The sequence below is a fragment of the Macaca mulatta genome, chromosome 2 (genome assembly GCF_049350105.2).
Source record: "Macaca mulatta isolate MMU2019108-1 chromosome 2, T2T-MMU8v2.0, whole genome shotgun sequence".
Classification (NCBI taxonomy): domain Eukaryota; kingdom Metazoa; phylum Chordata; class Mammalia; order Primates; family Cercopithecidae; genus Macaca; species Macaca mulatta.
Genome location: NC_133407.1, coordinates 100365165 through 100379903, shown reverse-complemented (window position 1 = coordinate 100379903; position 14739 = coordinate 100365165). Strand labels below are relative to the sequence as shown.

The 14739-nt window shown below is 56.3% G+C and overlaps 1 protein-coding gene across 3 annotated transcripts in view; it reads right to left on the bottom strand.

Annotated features, from left to right (window-relative positions):
* The window catches only part of DLEC1 (DLEC1 cilia and flagella associated protein), a 66265-nt gene that overhangs the window by 512 nt on the left and 51014 nt on the right, over window positions 1–14739 (bottom strand). Inside the window, exons 20-36 of one of the 3 annotated variants that reach the window (XM_077992145.1) lie at window positions 14377–14530; window positions 13599–13709; window positions 12521–12651; window positions 11805–11996; window positions 10401–10471; window positions 9800–9951; window positions 7693–7811; window positions 7172–7242; window positions 5574–5779; window positions 5343–5459; window positions 5132–5257; window positions 4930–5024; window positions 4620–4704; window positions 4207–4425; window positions 1598–1759; window positions 425–578; window positions 29–152 (exon numbers count right to left, since the gene is read on the bottom strand). In XM_077992145.1, coding sequence (XP_077848271.1) covers window positions 29–152; window positions 425–578; window positions 1598–1759; window positions 4207–4425; window positions 4620–4704; window positions 4930–5024; window positions 5132–5257; window positions 5343–5459; window positions 5574–5779; window positions 7172–7242; window positions 7693–7811; window positions 9800–9951; window positions 10401–10471; window positions 11805–11996; window positions 12521–12651; window positions 13599–13709; window positions 14377–14530 — 2289 coding nt within the window. The remainder of the gene's footprint in view (window positions 1–28; window positions 153–424; window positions 579–1597; window positions 1760–4206; window positions 4426–4619; window positions 4705–4929; window positions 5025–5131; window positions 5258–5342; window positions 5460–5573; window positions 5780–7171; window positions 7243–7692; window positions 7812–9799; window positions 9952–10400; window positions 10472–11804; window positions 11997–12520; window positions 12652–13598; window positions 13710–14376; window positions 14531–14739) is intronic. The other 2 variants (XM_015131350.3, XM_077992144.1) reach the window with 2 other exon arrangements.

Genomic DNA, 14739 nt, shown 5'->3' with positions numbered 1-14739 from the left:
GTTTGGGGGAGGTTGGAAGGGGCTGTACCTGGCAGTGAAGAAAACCTGCAAGGCGATGGATGTTGGGGGTGCATTGGCGGATCGTGCTTCTAGCAGCCCACTGCTTGGGGAGACGCTGAAGGCCACAGCAGCCTTGGGTGGCTCCTGCTGGCCTGCACCAAAGGGAAGGGAAGACACATGAGTGCAGGCAGCCCCATGTACTGCCACAAGAAGACTTCACCCTCCCCCAGGCCTGCACCTCTGGTCTTGCTCAGCACTGCAGGGCAGGGCAAGCCTGAGATGTGGAATTGGGGGACTGGCTGTTCTGCAGAAATTCCAAGTGGTGCCTGCCCTGGGAGCCAGCATGCAAGGACAGGGCACAGGGACCCCCTACAGGTCACAACCCTGTAGGGGAACAGTGGGTAGGTGGGAGAGTAGGACATACCCATCAGCATAGTCCAGTAGCTTCGGCAGCCGCTCAGGTTCATCAGGTAGACCTCCCGGACTCGCTGCTGGCTCACAAAGCAGGTCCCAAAGTCCACCCAGCTGGTGGAGAGCTGCAGCTCAGGCACGGCCACCACGGCCCGCAGGGGCACCACCTGTGGGAGACCAGGCAACCTTGTCCATTCTGGGTGGGCTGTGAGCCAGGGCCTCTGGGACACAGGGAACCCTGCAGACCCCAAGTGCTGATGCTCCTGAGGAAAACGGGAAGTGCCCAGCAGTTGGCAGGGGGCCAGCGCCACCTTCGAAGGCCACAGGCTGCTACTGGGAGTCTGCGCAGGGAAAGGGCCAGGGTGATGCCATCCATTCCCCCGCTGTCCCTGCCTCCCTAACTCATAAAGCTCCAGTCCCTGCACCCTGGCTGGTTGGGCTGCCCTCCTTCACCCCTCCTCCTACTATGGTGGCCCCCAAGGCCCATCCCTCAGCTCCTCTCAGGCCCTGGACCATTTGTTTGTGTCCCTTGGCCGCAGGCCTCACCTGTGCCCTGCTCTATCTCCTGGCAGCCCCTGCATCACACTCAGGCGCTGCCATGCACGATCCCATGGCCTCAGCCCCAGCAGCTGCCTGGGTGCCAGGCTGGAGCGCCTCGGCTCCACTGCTGAGCCTCCTGTCCCCGGCCTCTCTGGAGTCCTCCCCAGGCCACTCCTTCACTCCTTACCAGTAGCCCCTGCTCAGCCTCCACACTACGACCTGGTGACCTTCTGGTCCATGGTGCTCGCCCTGGTGCTTGAAACCTAGCAAGCCCCAGGGCTGCCCCTCGCAGCTGCCTCAGGTGCTCACTGTCCCCACCCATCAGGCCTTTCTTTTGGCCTGGCCGTCAACCTGTTTCCCTTCCTTGATTAATCGGTGTACGGGCTTCATGTGCCACCTCCTGCAGGGAGCCTTCCCTGATTTCCCACACTCAGGCCCTCACCTGGCTTTGGGCTCATGAGGGAGGTGAGGGTGGATGGCCCTCATCTCTCTGCACACAGGTCTTCTAGGGGAGACTGAGCACTAGGACAGAGGCAGGGGTTCCTTATTTCTAAGGGCCCTGCTAGGGCTTTCTCCTCTGGCCCCAGCAGAACAGAGCCCAGCCTACTTCCACCCTCCTCCACATGTGGGTGGGCCTGGGGCATGCCTGAGTGGTCTGGTTGGTGTACTCCAGGAGCAGGTTCTGAGTAAACACCATCTCTCTCTCTCCACTCGCGCTCTGCTGAATGTCCACCCCAGGCAGCGTCTGGTCGGCCGGGAGCTTCTGATAGGAGAGCAGCTCCAGGGAGAGTGAGAAGGACACGTTCACCTGAGCAGATGTGGACATGGTGTCATCTCCGGCTGCAGCGGGCAGATGGCCACTTCCCCACCTGGAGCTCCATCCTTCTTCCCTCCCAGGCCCAGCCCTGCTCAGCCAACAGCCCAGCAGCTCCCCAACCTGGTGCTTTTCATTCCACAAGTGCTGCCCAGCACCTACTCTGCCCAGCACCCTGCTAGTGTCAGGGACAAGTCATGTCTGCCCTCAGAGGTCAGAGGCTAGAGGGGAAGGTACATGAGCAAGCTGCCCTTTACCACTTCAAATTCCTAGAGCTGTGGTTGGACTCAGAGGCAGAGGAAGGACTTGGTCTGTGTGCTGAGGACAGTGAGGAGCCTCTGACAGGTCACTGACCTGGCGGGGAGACAGGCTGCAGACCACACATGAGTGTGATGATGCCATACCAGGGGCTGAGGCTGTAACTGAGGCTGGACAGGATGGAGCTTGGACTCCTGGCTCCCAGCACAGGTCCTTGGTACCAGTTTATCAGAATCAACTGTGAGGCACTTGTTACAAATACAGATTCTTAGGCCTCACCCAGACCTTCACATCTCTGGAGGTGGGGTCTGGGAGCTGCTGCCTTAATAAACTTTGTCAAGGGTACTAATTTGCTGGGAGCAGTGGCTCACATCTGTAATCCCTTCTTCCCTCCCAGGCCCAGCCCCTGAAGGGAGGTTTTGGGAGGCTGAGGTGGGAGGATTGCTTGAGCCCAGGAGTTGAAGACCAGCCTGGGCAATGTAATGAGACCTTGTCTCTGCAAATAATAGCTGGGCTGGTGGCATATGCCTCTGGTCCAAGCTACTTGGGAGGCTGAGGTGGGAGGATTGCTTGAACCCCCAGGCAGTTGAGGCTTCAGTGAACCATGATCATGCCACTGCACTCCAGCCTGAGTGACACAGCAAGACCCAATCTTAAAAAATAGGCCACTGATTTATTGGCAGGCTTAGACACCGCTGTCCTAAACCAAGATATGGGTGTAGGGATGAAGAAAAGAGAATAGTGTTGGGAGAACTTTAGGAGGGGGCATCCGCAGGGCTTGGTGGCTTGGTCAGAGATCAGTCTACGACAAGGGGTGCCAGAGCTCTGGGCATGAGCAAGGGGGTTAGGAGTGGTATTTGCTGAGACAAAATGCCACCACAAAAAGGAGGCACAGGTATGGGGCAGGACAAGGTGGGGGAGGGGATGGGGAGTTCACTTTGGACAGGTTGAGTTTGGCTCTAGAGCCTGGGAGAGAATTCTGGCCAGGAGCCAGAAACCTGAGCATTGTTAGCTCATGGAGGGTGAGATGCAGCACCATTATGTGATGTCCTTTTTGTGGAACCTTTGGGCTTCCCCAGAGCTGCCAAGGACTTTTAAATGCCTGGTGGCTAACTGCCGTGTCTCCTGGGAAGCTCTGGGGGAATGGAACCTCTGGCTGTGCTCTGAGCCTTGCCCTCCATTTAGCTTGTTGAAGGGAGCAAATGCAAAGTGGGTCGAGGGTGCCATTCTGTCTTCTGCAGATCCGTGTGTGTCCCTGACTTCCATGATGAGGTCCTCGGGGAGTTCCATCACCTAGCCCAGCGTCTAGTACACAGCAGGCCCTCGCTACACAGTGGAGTATACATTGGATAGAGAGAATATGGCTGTTCACTGAGGCTCTAGAAATGGATAAGACAACCCAGAAATGTGCAGAGTGAGGCTAGAGCCTGGCAGAGCTCAAGGGAGCACAGCATGAAGAGAAGCCCTCCAAGGAGAGGAAGAAAGAGGACCTCTGAAGCAGGAGGGGAAGTAGGAGACAGGGCAGGGCTGTCCACCCTCAGCCTGCCTCTGCACACCCTGGAAGCCCACTGTGCAGATATGGGTGTGCACACACTCAGCCTCCTTCCAGTTGCCTCAGAGACCAGAGGAAGAAGTTGATGGTTTCTACTGAGGTCCTGACATTCCCAAGACCTTCCCCTACCCAGCCAACTCTGAAAATACAGGATCCAATTATCACTGAGAATTAGTTAGAAGAGGAAAATTTACATTAGAATCTGGAGTGTCTTACAATTACAGCAACCCCATGGGCTCACCTGAGCTGGGACACAAACCCTGAGCTTGCATAGGAGGACGGAGTCTGTGTGGGAAGGGGAGGTGCTCGCAGGAATGCATCAGCCTCCGCCAGCATCTCAGCAGTGGGGACTAAGAGGGAAAGGGAAGTCTGGGGACATTTCTGGAACAATTGCATGCATGTATGTGAACACAATGTCCGGTGTGTCCATGCCCATGTCAGCCACTTGTGCAGAGGTGCTGAATGTGGTCTCTGGTGTGAGCACACCCCCGAGTGTTCATGCAGGGTATGGCAGGGTCAGGCACGCAGTTTGCATCTGGGTGCAAGCACGTGAGGGTGGCGTGCAGGGGTGCTGTCTATACACATGCGAGGGTGTGCCGTCAAGGCAAGGGCTGCAGACGCTCCCACTGACCAGCATGTTCTCCTGTGCTGGCAGCACCAGCTGCTTGTCTGCTGAGGCTGTCTCCTCCTCACACTCCTGCTTCTGGCCAGGGCCAGGAACTCTGTGGTCCCGGCTTGCCCCATCTTGGGAAACGGAGAAGGGCCTGGAGACCATGAGCCGGAAGTAGTGTGGGATCTCTGTAGTGTTGGTCAGCTTCAGGTGGTGGGTGATCACCAGCTCACTCAGCACCTGGGCAGCCACAGAGGTAGGAGGCAGGGAGTGCATCTTGTCTCTCTCTTCAACCTCATGGCTCTAGGGTAGGGCTGGGAGGGCTGGGGGATGGGACTTGGACTCAGACTATAAGGCCTGAATCCCAGAAGGGCACACAGAGACATCTGAGGTCCAGGTAAGCTGGCAGGGCCAGAGGGTGGCAGCACACTCACCCCAGAGCAGGGCTGCTCGGGAATGAGGTCACTGGCCTGGCACTGGAATTCCATGCTGCCGCCGTAGTCCAGTTCCACACTTAGCCTGCCCAGCAATAGGCATTGTTGGGGCAAGCCAGGCGCCTGGGGCCTCCTGACTGCCCTGACTCTGCTCATCCAGCCTCAGGCCAGCCTTTCCCCGGGCTCCTTTGCTGACTTCTCCCACCCATGCCTGCCCTTTTGCTTTGAGAACCCTGCCTGGCTCCACCAGTGCCTGGTGAGGGTGCACCCCATGGGGATGAAAGGAGATGGGGCACCCCAGCGGACTCACTGTGCAGGCCTCACGTAGCTATGCAGGTCCAGTTTCAGGGGTCCCACTGCAAAGTCCTGCAGGCGATGCCTCTTCCCTGGAATCTCCCTTTCCACCTACTGAGCCCAAGTCTGATCACAGCTGATCCCTGGGCTGAGCAGGCAGCATGCTACCCAGGAGGGAGCAGTGGCTGCGGCCCCCAACCCAGGCCGGAAGAGCTCACCTTGCTGTCCAAGCTCATGAAACCCAGGGCGTAGCCAGTACACTCCACCTTGTGTAGTATCTCAGGGCTGAGCACCATGGGGGTGAAGGAGATGTAGATGGTGCTGCTGCCCCCAGCAGGGACCACCTGGCATGGACACAGCAGCCTTAGCACTGTCCCATGGCCACTGGCCGGCCAATGCAGACAGCTCCCAGCCCCTACCCCAACTCACCACCTGCTTGGGGCTGATACAGTACAGGTGGCCGGATGGCACCCCCTCATGTGCCTGCAGGATGACTGAGATGAGCTTCTGTGACACTCTATTGCTGGCACTGGAGCTGCCCTCAACCTGTCACCAAGGAGTCACGGAGGTTCACGCAGTCACTGAGGTTCAACTAGCCTACTGGCCACACCTCAGTGACCCTCAGTGGCCAGCCTGCCCTACCCCTCCACCCCTGCTCACCGATGAGTCAGTTTCATGGCTGAATTCTGATGAACTGGAGGGGCTTGGGGACCAGAGGAGGCAGCCACCCTCCGAGGTATCCGGGCACACAAGCTCGTTCCCGGCTTGGTCCCGCAGCGGGAAAGGTGGCCCGTAAAACACCAGCAGCTCCACCAGCCGGTCTTCCTTGTCTTCTGGAACGTAGGTCTCCCAATCCAGGCGGATGTCTGGGGCAGATGTGGGGGGCAGGGTGAGGAATTAGGGAGGTACAGACAACCCCCCTGGACCCCCTCCTCCTCGTACCCCCAGACAGCGATGACCCGTTCTCCCTTACCTCGGTGGAGGGGGTGCCTCTCTGCCTCTCTAATGCCACTTCCAGGCAATTCTCGTTTAAAATTTTAAAAAAGGCTTTCTAGGCTTATGCCGTCTGGTTCTATCACCTGAAGTCCTCATGGTCACAAGACCAGGTCTCCATGTCCAGATGCCTGAATGCAGGTGCTCTGCTCTCTCCCCACAGCTGCTTCTCCTTCTAGCCTGTTTGTGGGCAGGCTGGGCTCTCTAACCCCCACACGCCCTTCCTTCTCCCCATCTATCCATCAGCCTATGTCAGCTTTCACGTCCTTCCCCAGCCAGACTAGTCTTTGGGGGCCGCCATCTCCACCTCTGTCTTGCCAGCATCCTCATCTCTCCCTTTGCACCCACCTGGCAACCCCTGAAAGAACTGAACTGCACCATCCCTCTGAGTACCACTGCGGGAAGCCCCCAACTGAACAGACTGCCACCCCCATCCATCTGTCCCCAACCTAAACTGGGGCTCCCCATTGCTCTCTCTCCAGCCTGCACCATGACAATGTCAAGCTGTCCCTGCCCTCCTCCGACACCTCCATCTGCCTCCCCACACCCAGCCGGTGGCCCCACCTCATCTCCCAGAAGCCCCCAAACTGAGAAGTCCCCGAAGTCCTGTCCCAAACATAGACATCTGCCTGCATCGAACCCATCTTCCCCTCCCCTCCTGCCTTCAGTCCGGCTCCCAGCCCTCCTCAGGGGCCAGCGTGGCCAGGGCCCTCTTCAGTGTCACCAGCTCCGTCTCCTAACCCTTCCTCAGGCCCAGAGCACTCTTTGTTCCCATATGCTTCCCTGGCCCACATGGGCTTACCCTTCCTCTTAGACTCAGCCTACACTCTGCCTCCCCTCTGCAGGGCAGTCTGGCCCCTCAACACCTTCCCCCAGCACTCCGGCCTCCCCTTCAGTTGTACGCCACACACTCCACACACTGCAGCCTACAGTCACGTCTGTCCCCTCCGTCAGGAGGGAAGCCCCTTGGCAGAGACCCTGCTGTCCTGTCCCCGCTGTATCCCCAGCAGCTCTCCGGCAGCTCAGGTCCTGCCGGCTGGAGGAATGAGAAAGGGATCCCCTCTTATTGTCTGTTCCTCCACACAGCAACCCTGATGAGAGCAGGGCATCCGTGGGCCCATCCACACCTCCGTAACTACAGGCCCCCTGGACACCTGGGTCCTGTTCATGGGCCATCGGCTTCCCTCCCACCTTCCCTCCTAGCCTGGCTCACCACAAGTCACAGCCTGTGGGGAGAGTCCTGCTTTCTCTCATGCATGTCTTACCACAGGGACTGGAGTTATTCAGGCGAAGGGTGCGGGTAACTGTGTCTCCTCCGGAGACCTGGGTGCCGAACCTGGAGGCGGACAGACTGGATTCAGTACAGCCACAGCCAGCGTACACGTTGCAGGTGTCTCACTCAAGAATTAATGAGACCCAGGGCTGGGGCTTCCCCAGCTGGCACCAGGTGAGCCGGGCTCTGGGGCTGCCCTGTGCCCTGGCAATCCAACCACCCGCCCTGAGCAGACTACGCTGATTCCAGTTCAGCTGTGCCAGGGGCCCCAGGGCTGGTGCTGACCTCAGGCCACACTGACTACTCGCCACTTCTGCCCCCCGAAATGGTGGTGGCCATGTCCCCTGAGGCCACCTTCCCCTAGGGAAACCCTGGCCTGGAACCTTCTTGTAGGTGGCACCAATGGCCCTAGCCCAGCTGAAGAATAACAAGCCGACGTGGGCAGCCCAGCCCGGAGGCCGGAGGGTTTCAGGGGCTACCAGGGAGCAGAGGCTCAGGCTGAGCATGGAGCACCTGATGGCTGGTTCCTTCTGGGCCTGGTCAGTAGTGTAGGAGGTGGTCCTCAGGGAGCTGACGGGGCAGCCCACCACTGCCATATGCACTGGGATGACTGCCAGCGGCAGGTCTCCCACCTGCAAACACACCCCAGCCCTTTGTCACTCCTGTCACCAGTTGCCACCACATCCCCTCTGGGCAGGGCCTCCACTTGTCCAGCCAGCCCAGGAGGGGCCCCACAGTTTGGTCCCAGCCTCACTGTGTACCACTCTGGCTTCTCTCCCACTTCCCGCCATCTGTACTCTCCCTCCCAGCCAGGCAGCCTGCACAAAGCTCCCAGCCTGAGAACTTTTTTTTTTCTCTCTTTTTTAATAGACACAGGGTCTTACTATGTTGCCCAGGCTGGTCTCAAACTCCTGGCCTCAAGCAATCTTCCTGCCTCAGCCTCCTAAAGTGTTGGAACTACAAGTGTGAGCCACTGCGCCTGGCAAGCCTGAGGCTCTTCGGCCTCTGGTAGTCCCTTTGATCAAATTTCTGTCTTTTAAATGAAAAGAACTTTATTACTTTTCTCTGCTAATTAAAAGTAATAAATCTTATTTTTTTTAAATATAAGAGTGTGATAATCACCTCCAATCCCACCTCTGCAGCATGACTTGCTGTTAGCATTTCAGTGTACAAGTATCTACACTTCTTTCGTGTAGACTCAGATATAAATGGGGAGCATGCTGCGCGTGCCTTTCTTTAATAATCTTTTCTTTTAACAATATAGGATTATTATTATTATTACTGTTATTATTGAGACAGAGTCTTGCTCCATCGCCCAGGCTGGAGTGCAGTGGTATGATCTCAGTTGACTGTAACCTCTACCTCCTGGGCACAAGCAATTCTCCCACCTCAGCCTCCTGAATAGCTGGGACCAGAGATATGTGCCATCACACCCAGCTAATTTTTGTATTTTTTGTAGAGAAGGGGTTTTGCCATGTTGCCCAGGCTGCTCTCAAACTCCTGAGCTCAAGACATCCACCCACCTCAGCCTTCCAAAGTGCTGGGATTACAGGCATGAACCACTGCACCCAGCCAACAACATAGGATTAATTTTTACTAATAAAGAGTTTGTGGCATCATGTAACAGGCTGTGCAGAATTCCCTTAGGGATGTGGCCCAATGTCTGTACCCACTCCTCTACTGACAGACATGGAGAAGGGGGGCTCAAAGCACCCGTTCCCCTGTACCTTCACCAACAACTTTTAAACCTTGCTAATGTGTCAAAACCAGTATTTTGTGGCTCTTGTATTTTGCATTTCTTTAATCATCAGTGGTGGTGACAGATTTTAATATGTTTATTGGCCGTCTGTATTTGTCTTTCTTGGAGTTGTTTATTCAAACCTTGCCCACTTGGGATACTTTTCCCCAGCTTCCTGTTATTTAAGATCCCTTTTTATGTTAACATGATCAATTCTTTGTCATACATAACACACACAATTTAAAGCAAATATCTACTACAATTAATCTGTTCAATTTACTAAATAGTTCATGAAAATCTTCTATTTAACAACTTAACGGTAGGATAACGTATGCATGTTTCATCCCTCCAGACTAAATTAGGGGCGCCTTGCTGGTTACCTTATTCTTCCCTGTATCCTCCACAGTACAGTGGCCCACACAGGAACCCACACACAGTAGATGCTCCATTTATGCTGAGTGCTGGAGCAATTAAATGGACCCCTGGGTGAGCCCCACCGAGGGCGGGGCAAGGACGTGGCTCTGGGAGGCTGCTACTGTCCCTGCACTCCATACTCCCTACTCCAGCTCTTGAGTCCTGGCCCAGGCAGGCAGCCTACTGTCTCCTCTTCCCTCCTCGATATGGCCCCAGCCCTGCACCTCCTGGGAAAAGGTGTGGAAAGTTCTACTGCTTACGAGGACCCCTCCTGCCTAAAATGCCTCAGCTAGAACACCAGAGGCTGCCTCAGACACGAACGCCTTGCCCAAGCTCGGTGGGCATTGTGTTTCAACCTGGTGAGGTTTGAGAGTCTGAGGGCCAGGTGTTGGAGGGGAGAGCGGCTGAAGGCGAGGGCTGGGCAGACTCCCCACTCCCCCAGGCCACTGCCCTCCTGTGTGCCCTTACCGTGCAGATGAGGTTGTCCCAGTACTCGCCCCACATGTTGGCACAGCCTGTGATGTCAATGCACAGCTGCTGGTAGGGCCCCAGCATGCCCTGGGAAATGTGAGGGAAGAAAGCAGCTCCTTTCCCGTGGGATAGCATGCTCTCCATAAAATCTGGGAAAGAACCACGACTCTGGGAATTCACAGGACTGGGGCTGGGAGTGAGGCCCAAACCCTCGGGTGTGAGCAAAGCACTGCCCCCGACAAGCCACCCTTCAGCCTCTCCTTGGTCAGGCTACATGTGCCCTCCTCCTGGGAACCCGGAATCCAGGGGCAAGCTACTCAAAGTCCTGTGCGGTCAGCCTCTCTACTGCCTGAGAGGCCGGGTCCCTCCCTCATGAGCCACTGCCCATCCCAGATGGAGTCCAGGCCCTGTGCATAAGCCTGTGCCCTAGAAGGGAAATGGCCTCAACAGGAAGAGGCAGTCAGGTGGAGAGCCTTGGCCATCTGAGAGCGGTCTCTGGTCCTGGTCCTGCTCCCTGGCAGCCTCCGGCCCACATCCACAGAAGGCCATTGCTCTGGCCATGGCCTGGGCCCCGAAGCCCCACCCTGGTGGTGCTTACCCAGCTGCTCTCGCTTGGCCAGGTGCTCTTGCATCCGCACTGTCTTTAGCAGGGCAGGAGGCATGTCGGGACTTTACAAGTGGAGACACAGAAATAGTATCAAGTCAGACAAGCCTGTCCCAAGACCTAAGCCAGGTTCTAGAGCAACCAGCATTCTACCGGGTGCCCAGCAGAGGAAGGTGGCCCTGCCTGCTCTTCCCAGGGGAGGGTGGGCCAGTTCTCTCCTTTACCTCCTTCTCTGGTCTTTGCTCCCACTGTACCCCTACTATTCAAACATCCCCAGCCGTAGGCCACCCGCCAGCTGCAGGGATTACCTCCCCAGAAACCCAGGCAGGCTCTGAAGCAGGACTCCCTGCCCACAGGCTCTGTGCCATGGTTACTCCTGGACGCAAACCCAGCGCAGACTCCCCATCTCTAGCCCAGAATTCTGCAACAGGCCCATTTCCAGTTTTTCTTGCTGACATCTGTCCAGCACTGGGTACACACTTGCTTTTCACAATAGAAAGTGCCCCTTCCACCCATAGCAGTGGTTTCAAGGTTGGGCCCTCTTGCTTCACTAGATTAGGTGGTGAGGTGTCCACACAGTGGGGATTCCAGAAAAAAAAGTCCTAAATTATAATGTTTGATTTCAAGTTAGAGATTTGCAAAATTCCTGAATATTTAACAATCAGTTCTCCTGAACCAGTGCTAGCTGGTTCTGGCACACCTCTGTGTGTGTGTGTGTGTGTGTGTGTGTGTGTGTGTGTGTGTATGAGCATGTATGTGTGTGCATGTGTATATTTGTGTCTGTGTATGCATATGTGTATATGCATGTGTGTACATGCACACACGTGTGTATGTGTATGCATGTGTATATGTATGTGTGCATGCATGTGTGGGTATATGTACGTGTGTGTGTGTGTGTGTGTCTGTGTATGTGTAAGCAGCACTCTAGATCTTGCCTCCGTCCTTACACATAGCAGCTTTGCTGATCAGTATCTTATCTACGGGTCACCCCATTTCACTCTCCACATGTCAGCCCAAACGCGCTATCAGTGGTCCCTGAAGACTCCCTGCTCCTGAACTCTTCCTCCCACCCCTTGGCCTGCACAGTTCCTTCTGTCTACAGTAACCGCTCCCTCACCACAGGCCCATCTGTCTGGTCCATCAGGAGCCTCCACTCCAGTAGGCCAGGCTTAGGACAAGGGGCCACAATCCCAGCCTCTCCCACAGGCCCACTCAGGGCCTGAGAGGTGGACAGCAGGAGCCATTTCCTCTCTGCCTGTCCCCAAGTCTACCTATAAAAACACACACTCCCATCTCTCACACCGTCCGGCCACTGGCCACCTAAGCCACAGAGAGGCTCAACAGGGTACACCCCATCCAGCTTCATCTGCCCTGGGAAATAAAAGAAGCAAGACTTACAGGCTGGTCTTTTTGCTGAGGCTGTTTTGGGGGCTCCCGAAGTACTCAAACTCGAGGGAGAAAGGGGTCTGTATTGGGGAGTGATTGGTGAGAATGAGCTGGCGATTCACACGGGTCCTCAGTGGCACCGTTGAGCCAAAGTCCAGGCGGAGCTCCTTTGGGTGGTCTGGCCACTGCTCTGTGCTGAAAACACTGTCCTGTGTCCATTGGACCATGTAACACGCCACCCTTGGCCCTGCCCAGAGAGCTATCTTGGGTGGGCGTGCAGAAGCTGCCCAGACACCAGGCTGCATCCTCAGACTCCTGTTTCATTGAGCTGCCAATCACAGACCCACCTTTCCTGCCCGCCCATGATGCTGAGAGAGGCCTCAAACTCTGCACAAACTGTCCCTGGCCAGGGGCGAGCTGGCCTGGCTCCCAGTTGCTGGGCCTCATGGGGGCAAGCCCAGGATACCTACAGCCCTGTCCCCTGCCATCTCCTGCCTGTCTGGGCACCAGGCCTCCAAGTGTGTGGAGGGAGACCACACAGAGGGCAGGGACGGGGTAAAGGGAGCTGTCCCTACAGGAGTGGTGAATGGCCGCAATAACACTGTGGCGTTTCCTGGCTGCAGGAATCGGATGGGCGCAGACTGACACCACAGTGCGTGCTGGTCCCAGGTGCAGTTGCCTCATTTCTCAGGCCACTGCCACCCCCAGACCCCCAACCCTGGGCTCACCTGCAATCAGAGCTCTCCTTAGAGATGGTGATGGCCACTTGCAGTCCCTGGGGCTTCCCAGAAATGCCTAGAACCAGTGGCTTCTTCATGCCTGACACGTGACAAGGGAGGGCCAGATGGGTCAGCTGTTCCTGTAAGAAAGCCCATACAGGGGTCAGACCAGGGCTGGGGCCTCTGAAGATGAGCCCGGATGGTCTTCCGCAGCACAGGGGATTGCGGTGGAGGGGTCAACATGAAGGCCTTGACCTCTGGCCAGGCTCATCTCCAGTCCCTCCAGTGAGCCCAGCCAGTCGGCCCGCCCTCGGCCCCAGGAGGCCTGGCCCTTTCCTCAAGGGCTTATGGCTGTCTGAGTCTGCCCCAAATATCTGGGCATGCCCACGTGAAGGGAGATCCCTCAGAGAGGGCCTCTGGAGAAGCTGCACACTTCCTCTGTTGAAGCTGCTACCCCAGAAATCAAACCCTCCCTGAGCAAGATCTGTTCCACACCCGGGCCTGCCTGTCTGGTGTCCCAGAGCTCAGGCCGGCCATCCCCATATTTGCCAGTGGGAACTGAGACCTCAGTCTGCAAGTCTCTGCAAGGAGGAAGTTTCTTTTCCCACAAGAACCACAAAGGGACAGATAGGAACGGCCCTAGGACTGAGCATATTCCACCCTGATGGCCTTCCTCTGGGCCACTCCAGGGGAAAACCTCTGTACCAGTTAGCCTCCAAGCAGTACCTGGCACAGTGCCTGCTGTGAGCAACAGCTCTGCTCTGGAATCTCTGGGCAAATCAGAAAGCTGGGCCCAGCTGTGGCCACAGAGAATGGCCTGGGGAGGGCAAAAGCTCACGCCAAAGGCCAGCACAGAGCATGGCCAAAAGCTCAGGGCACATCCAGGCCTGCTCCAGGCTCTCTGACCATGTGTCCCTAGGGAGCAGACACAGCAGGAATGGGGACCCCAGAACCAAATGCAAGAAATCTCTTCCCCACCCACAAGAACCAGCAGTGTGGCCTAAGCTAGGGCCTCCCTGGGGGCACAGGTACATAAGGTTGGCAGGGTGCCTTCCCAGTCACTCGGGCCCTACATTGCCTTACTCACCTGGGTATGAGCAGTCAGCTCCAACTTCAGCTGGCACTCCTCGCTGGGGCCCAGCAGGCCATGTCTGGGGGAGACTGTCACCATGCAGAAATCTGCTTGGTGCCCTAGGAGCTGGCAGACATGAGTGAGACTGTTGGCATTTACTGGGCTCCCAGAATGGACCAGTATCCAGAGAGCGCTCAGCACTGCCGCATGCAATGCTAGAGACTGGCAGACTGGGGCCCGCAGCAAAACTGACAGGGCTGGGTGCTCACTTCTGGGGATAAACCAGGGGTCCCTTCTCCTCTCCTCCCCAACCCTGGATGGAATTTACCACTTGTTGGGAGGTTGTCTGGACTAAAGAAACTGCCCTTGAAGGCCCCGAGGGATGGGCAGCAGAAGGCAGATGCTTCTGGTGCACATGGATCTGGCCTTATGTCCCACAACACCCAGAGCTCCCTAGTCAGCCACAGGCAGGAGCAGCACCACAACTGGGCTCCAACAGCTACCTGGGCCAGTCATGGGCAATGCAGGCTGGGAGGCTCTAGCTGTGTTCACCAGAAACTCCTTCTTGGGCAGGGAACTGGAATTCCCTAGAGGCAGGGCAAGAAAAAGCTGGACCAGATACCCTGCTCCTATGAGGAGCTTTTACGCACACTATGGACCAAGGGACAGGCTGTGGGAGAGAGGCTGAGTATCTCTGTTCTGCGAGGACATTTGGGGGACAATGCCCCGCCTCTACATGGGCCTCTGTTGCTGAGGGCTGCAGACTGCTGCCTGATGCTGTGGGCTCACTCACCTTGCCCCAGTGGAACTGGGTGGGCAGGAGGGTGCCATTGATAAGTGTGATGGTTGTCCTCGTAGGCACACCCAGGTAGAGATTTCTAACCTCCACCTGGCTGCTCTGTAGGTACACATGGGGCTTCTGTACCTCAGCATACACAGGAAGGTAGCTGGAACACAAGGAAACAAAAGGCATACTGATCAGAAAAGAAATAAAGCTGTCCCTATTTCTAGATGACATGCAGTCTATGCAGAAAATCCCAAGGTATCTGTATTTTTAGAAACTCTAGAACTAATGAGTGGGTTTGGCAAAGTTTCAGGGTATAAGATCAATATACAAACATCAATCACATTTTTATACACTAACAACGAACACATG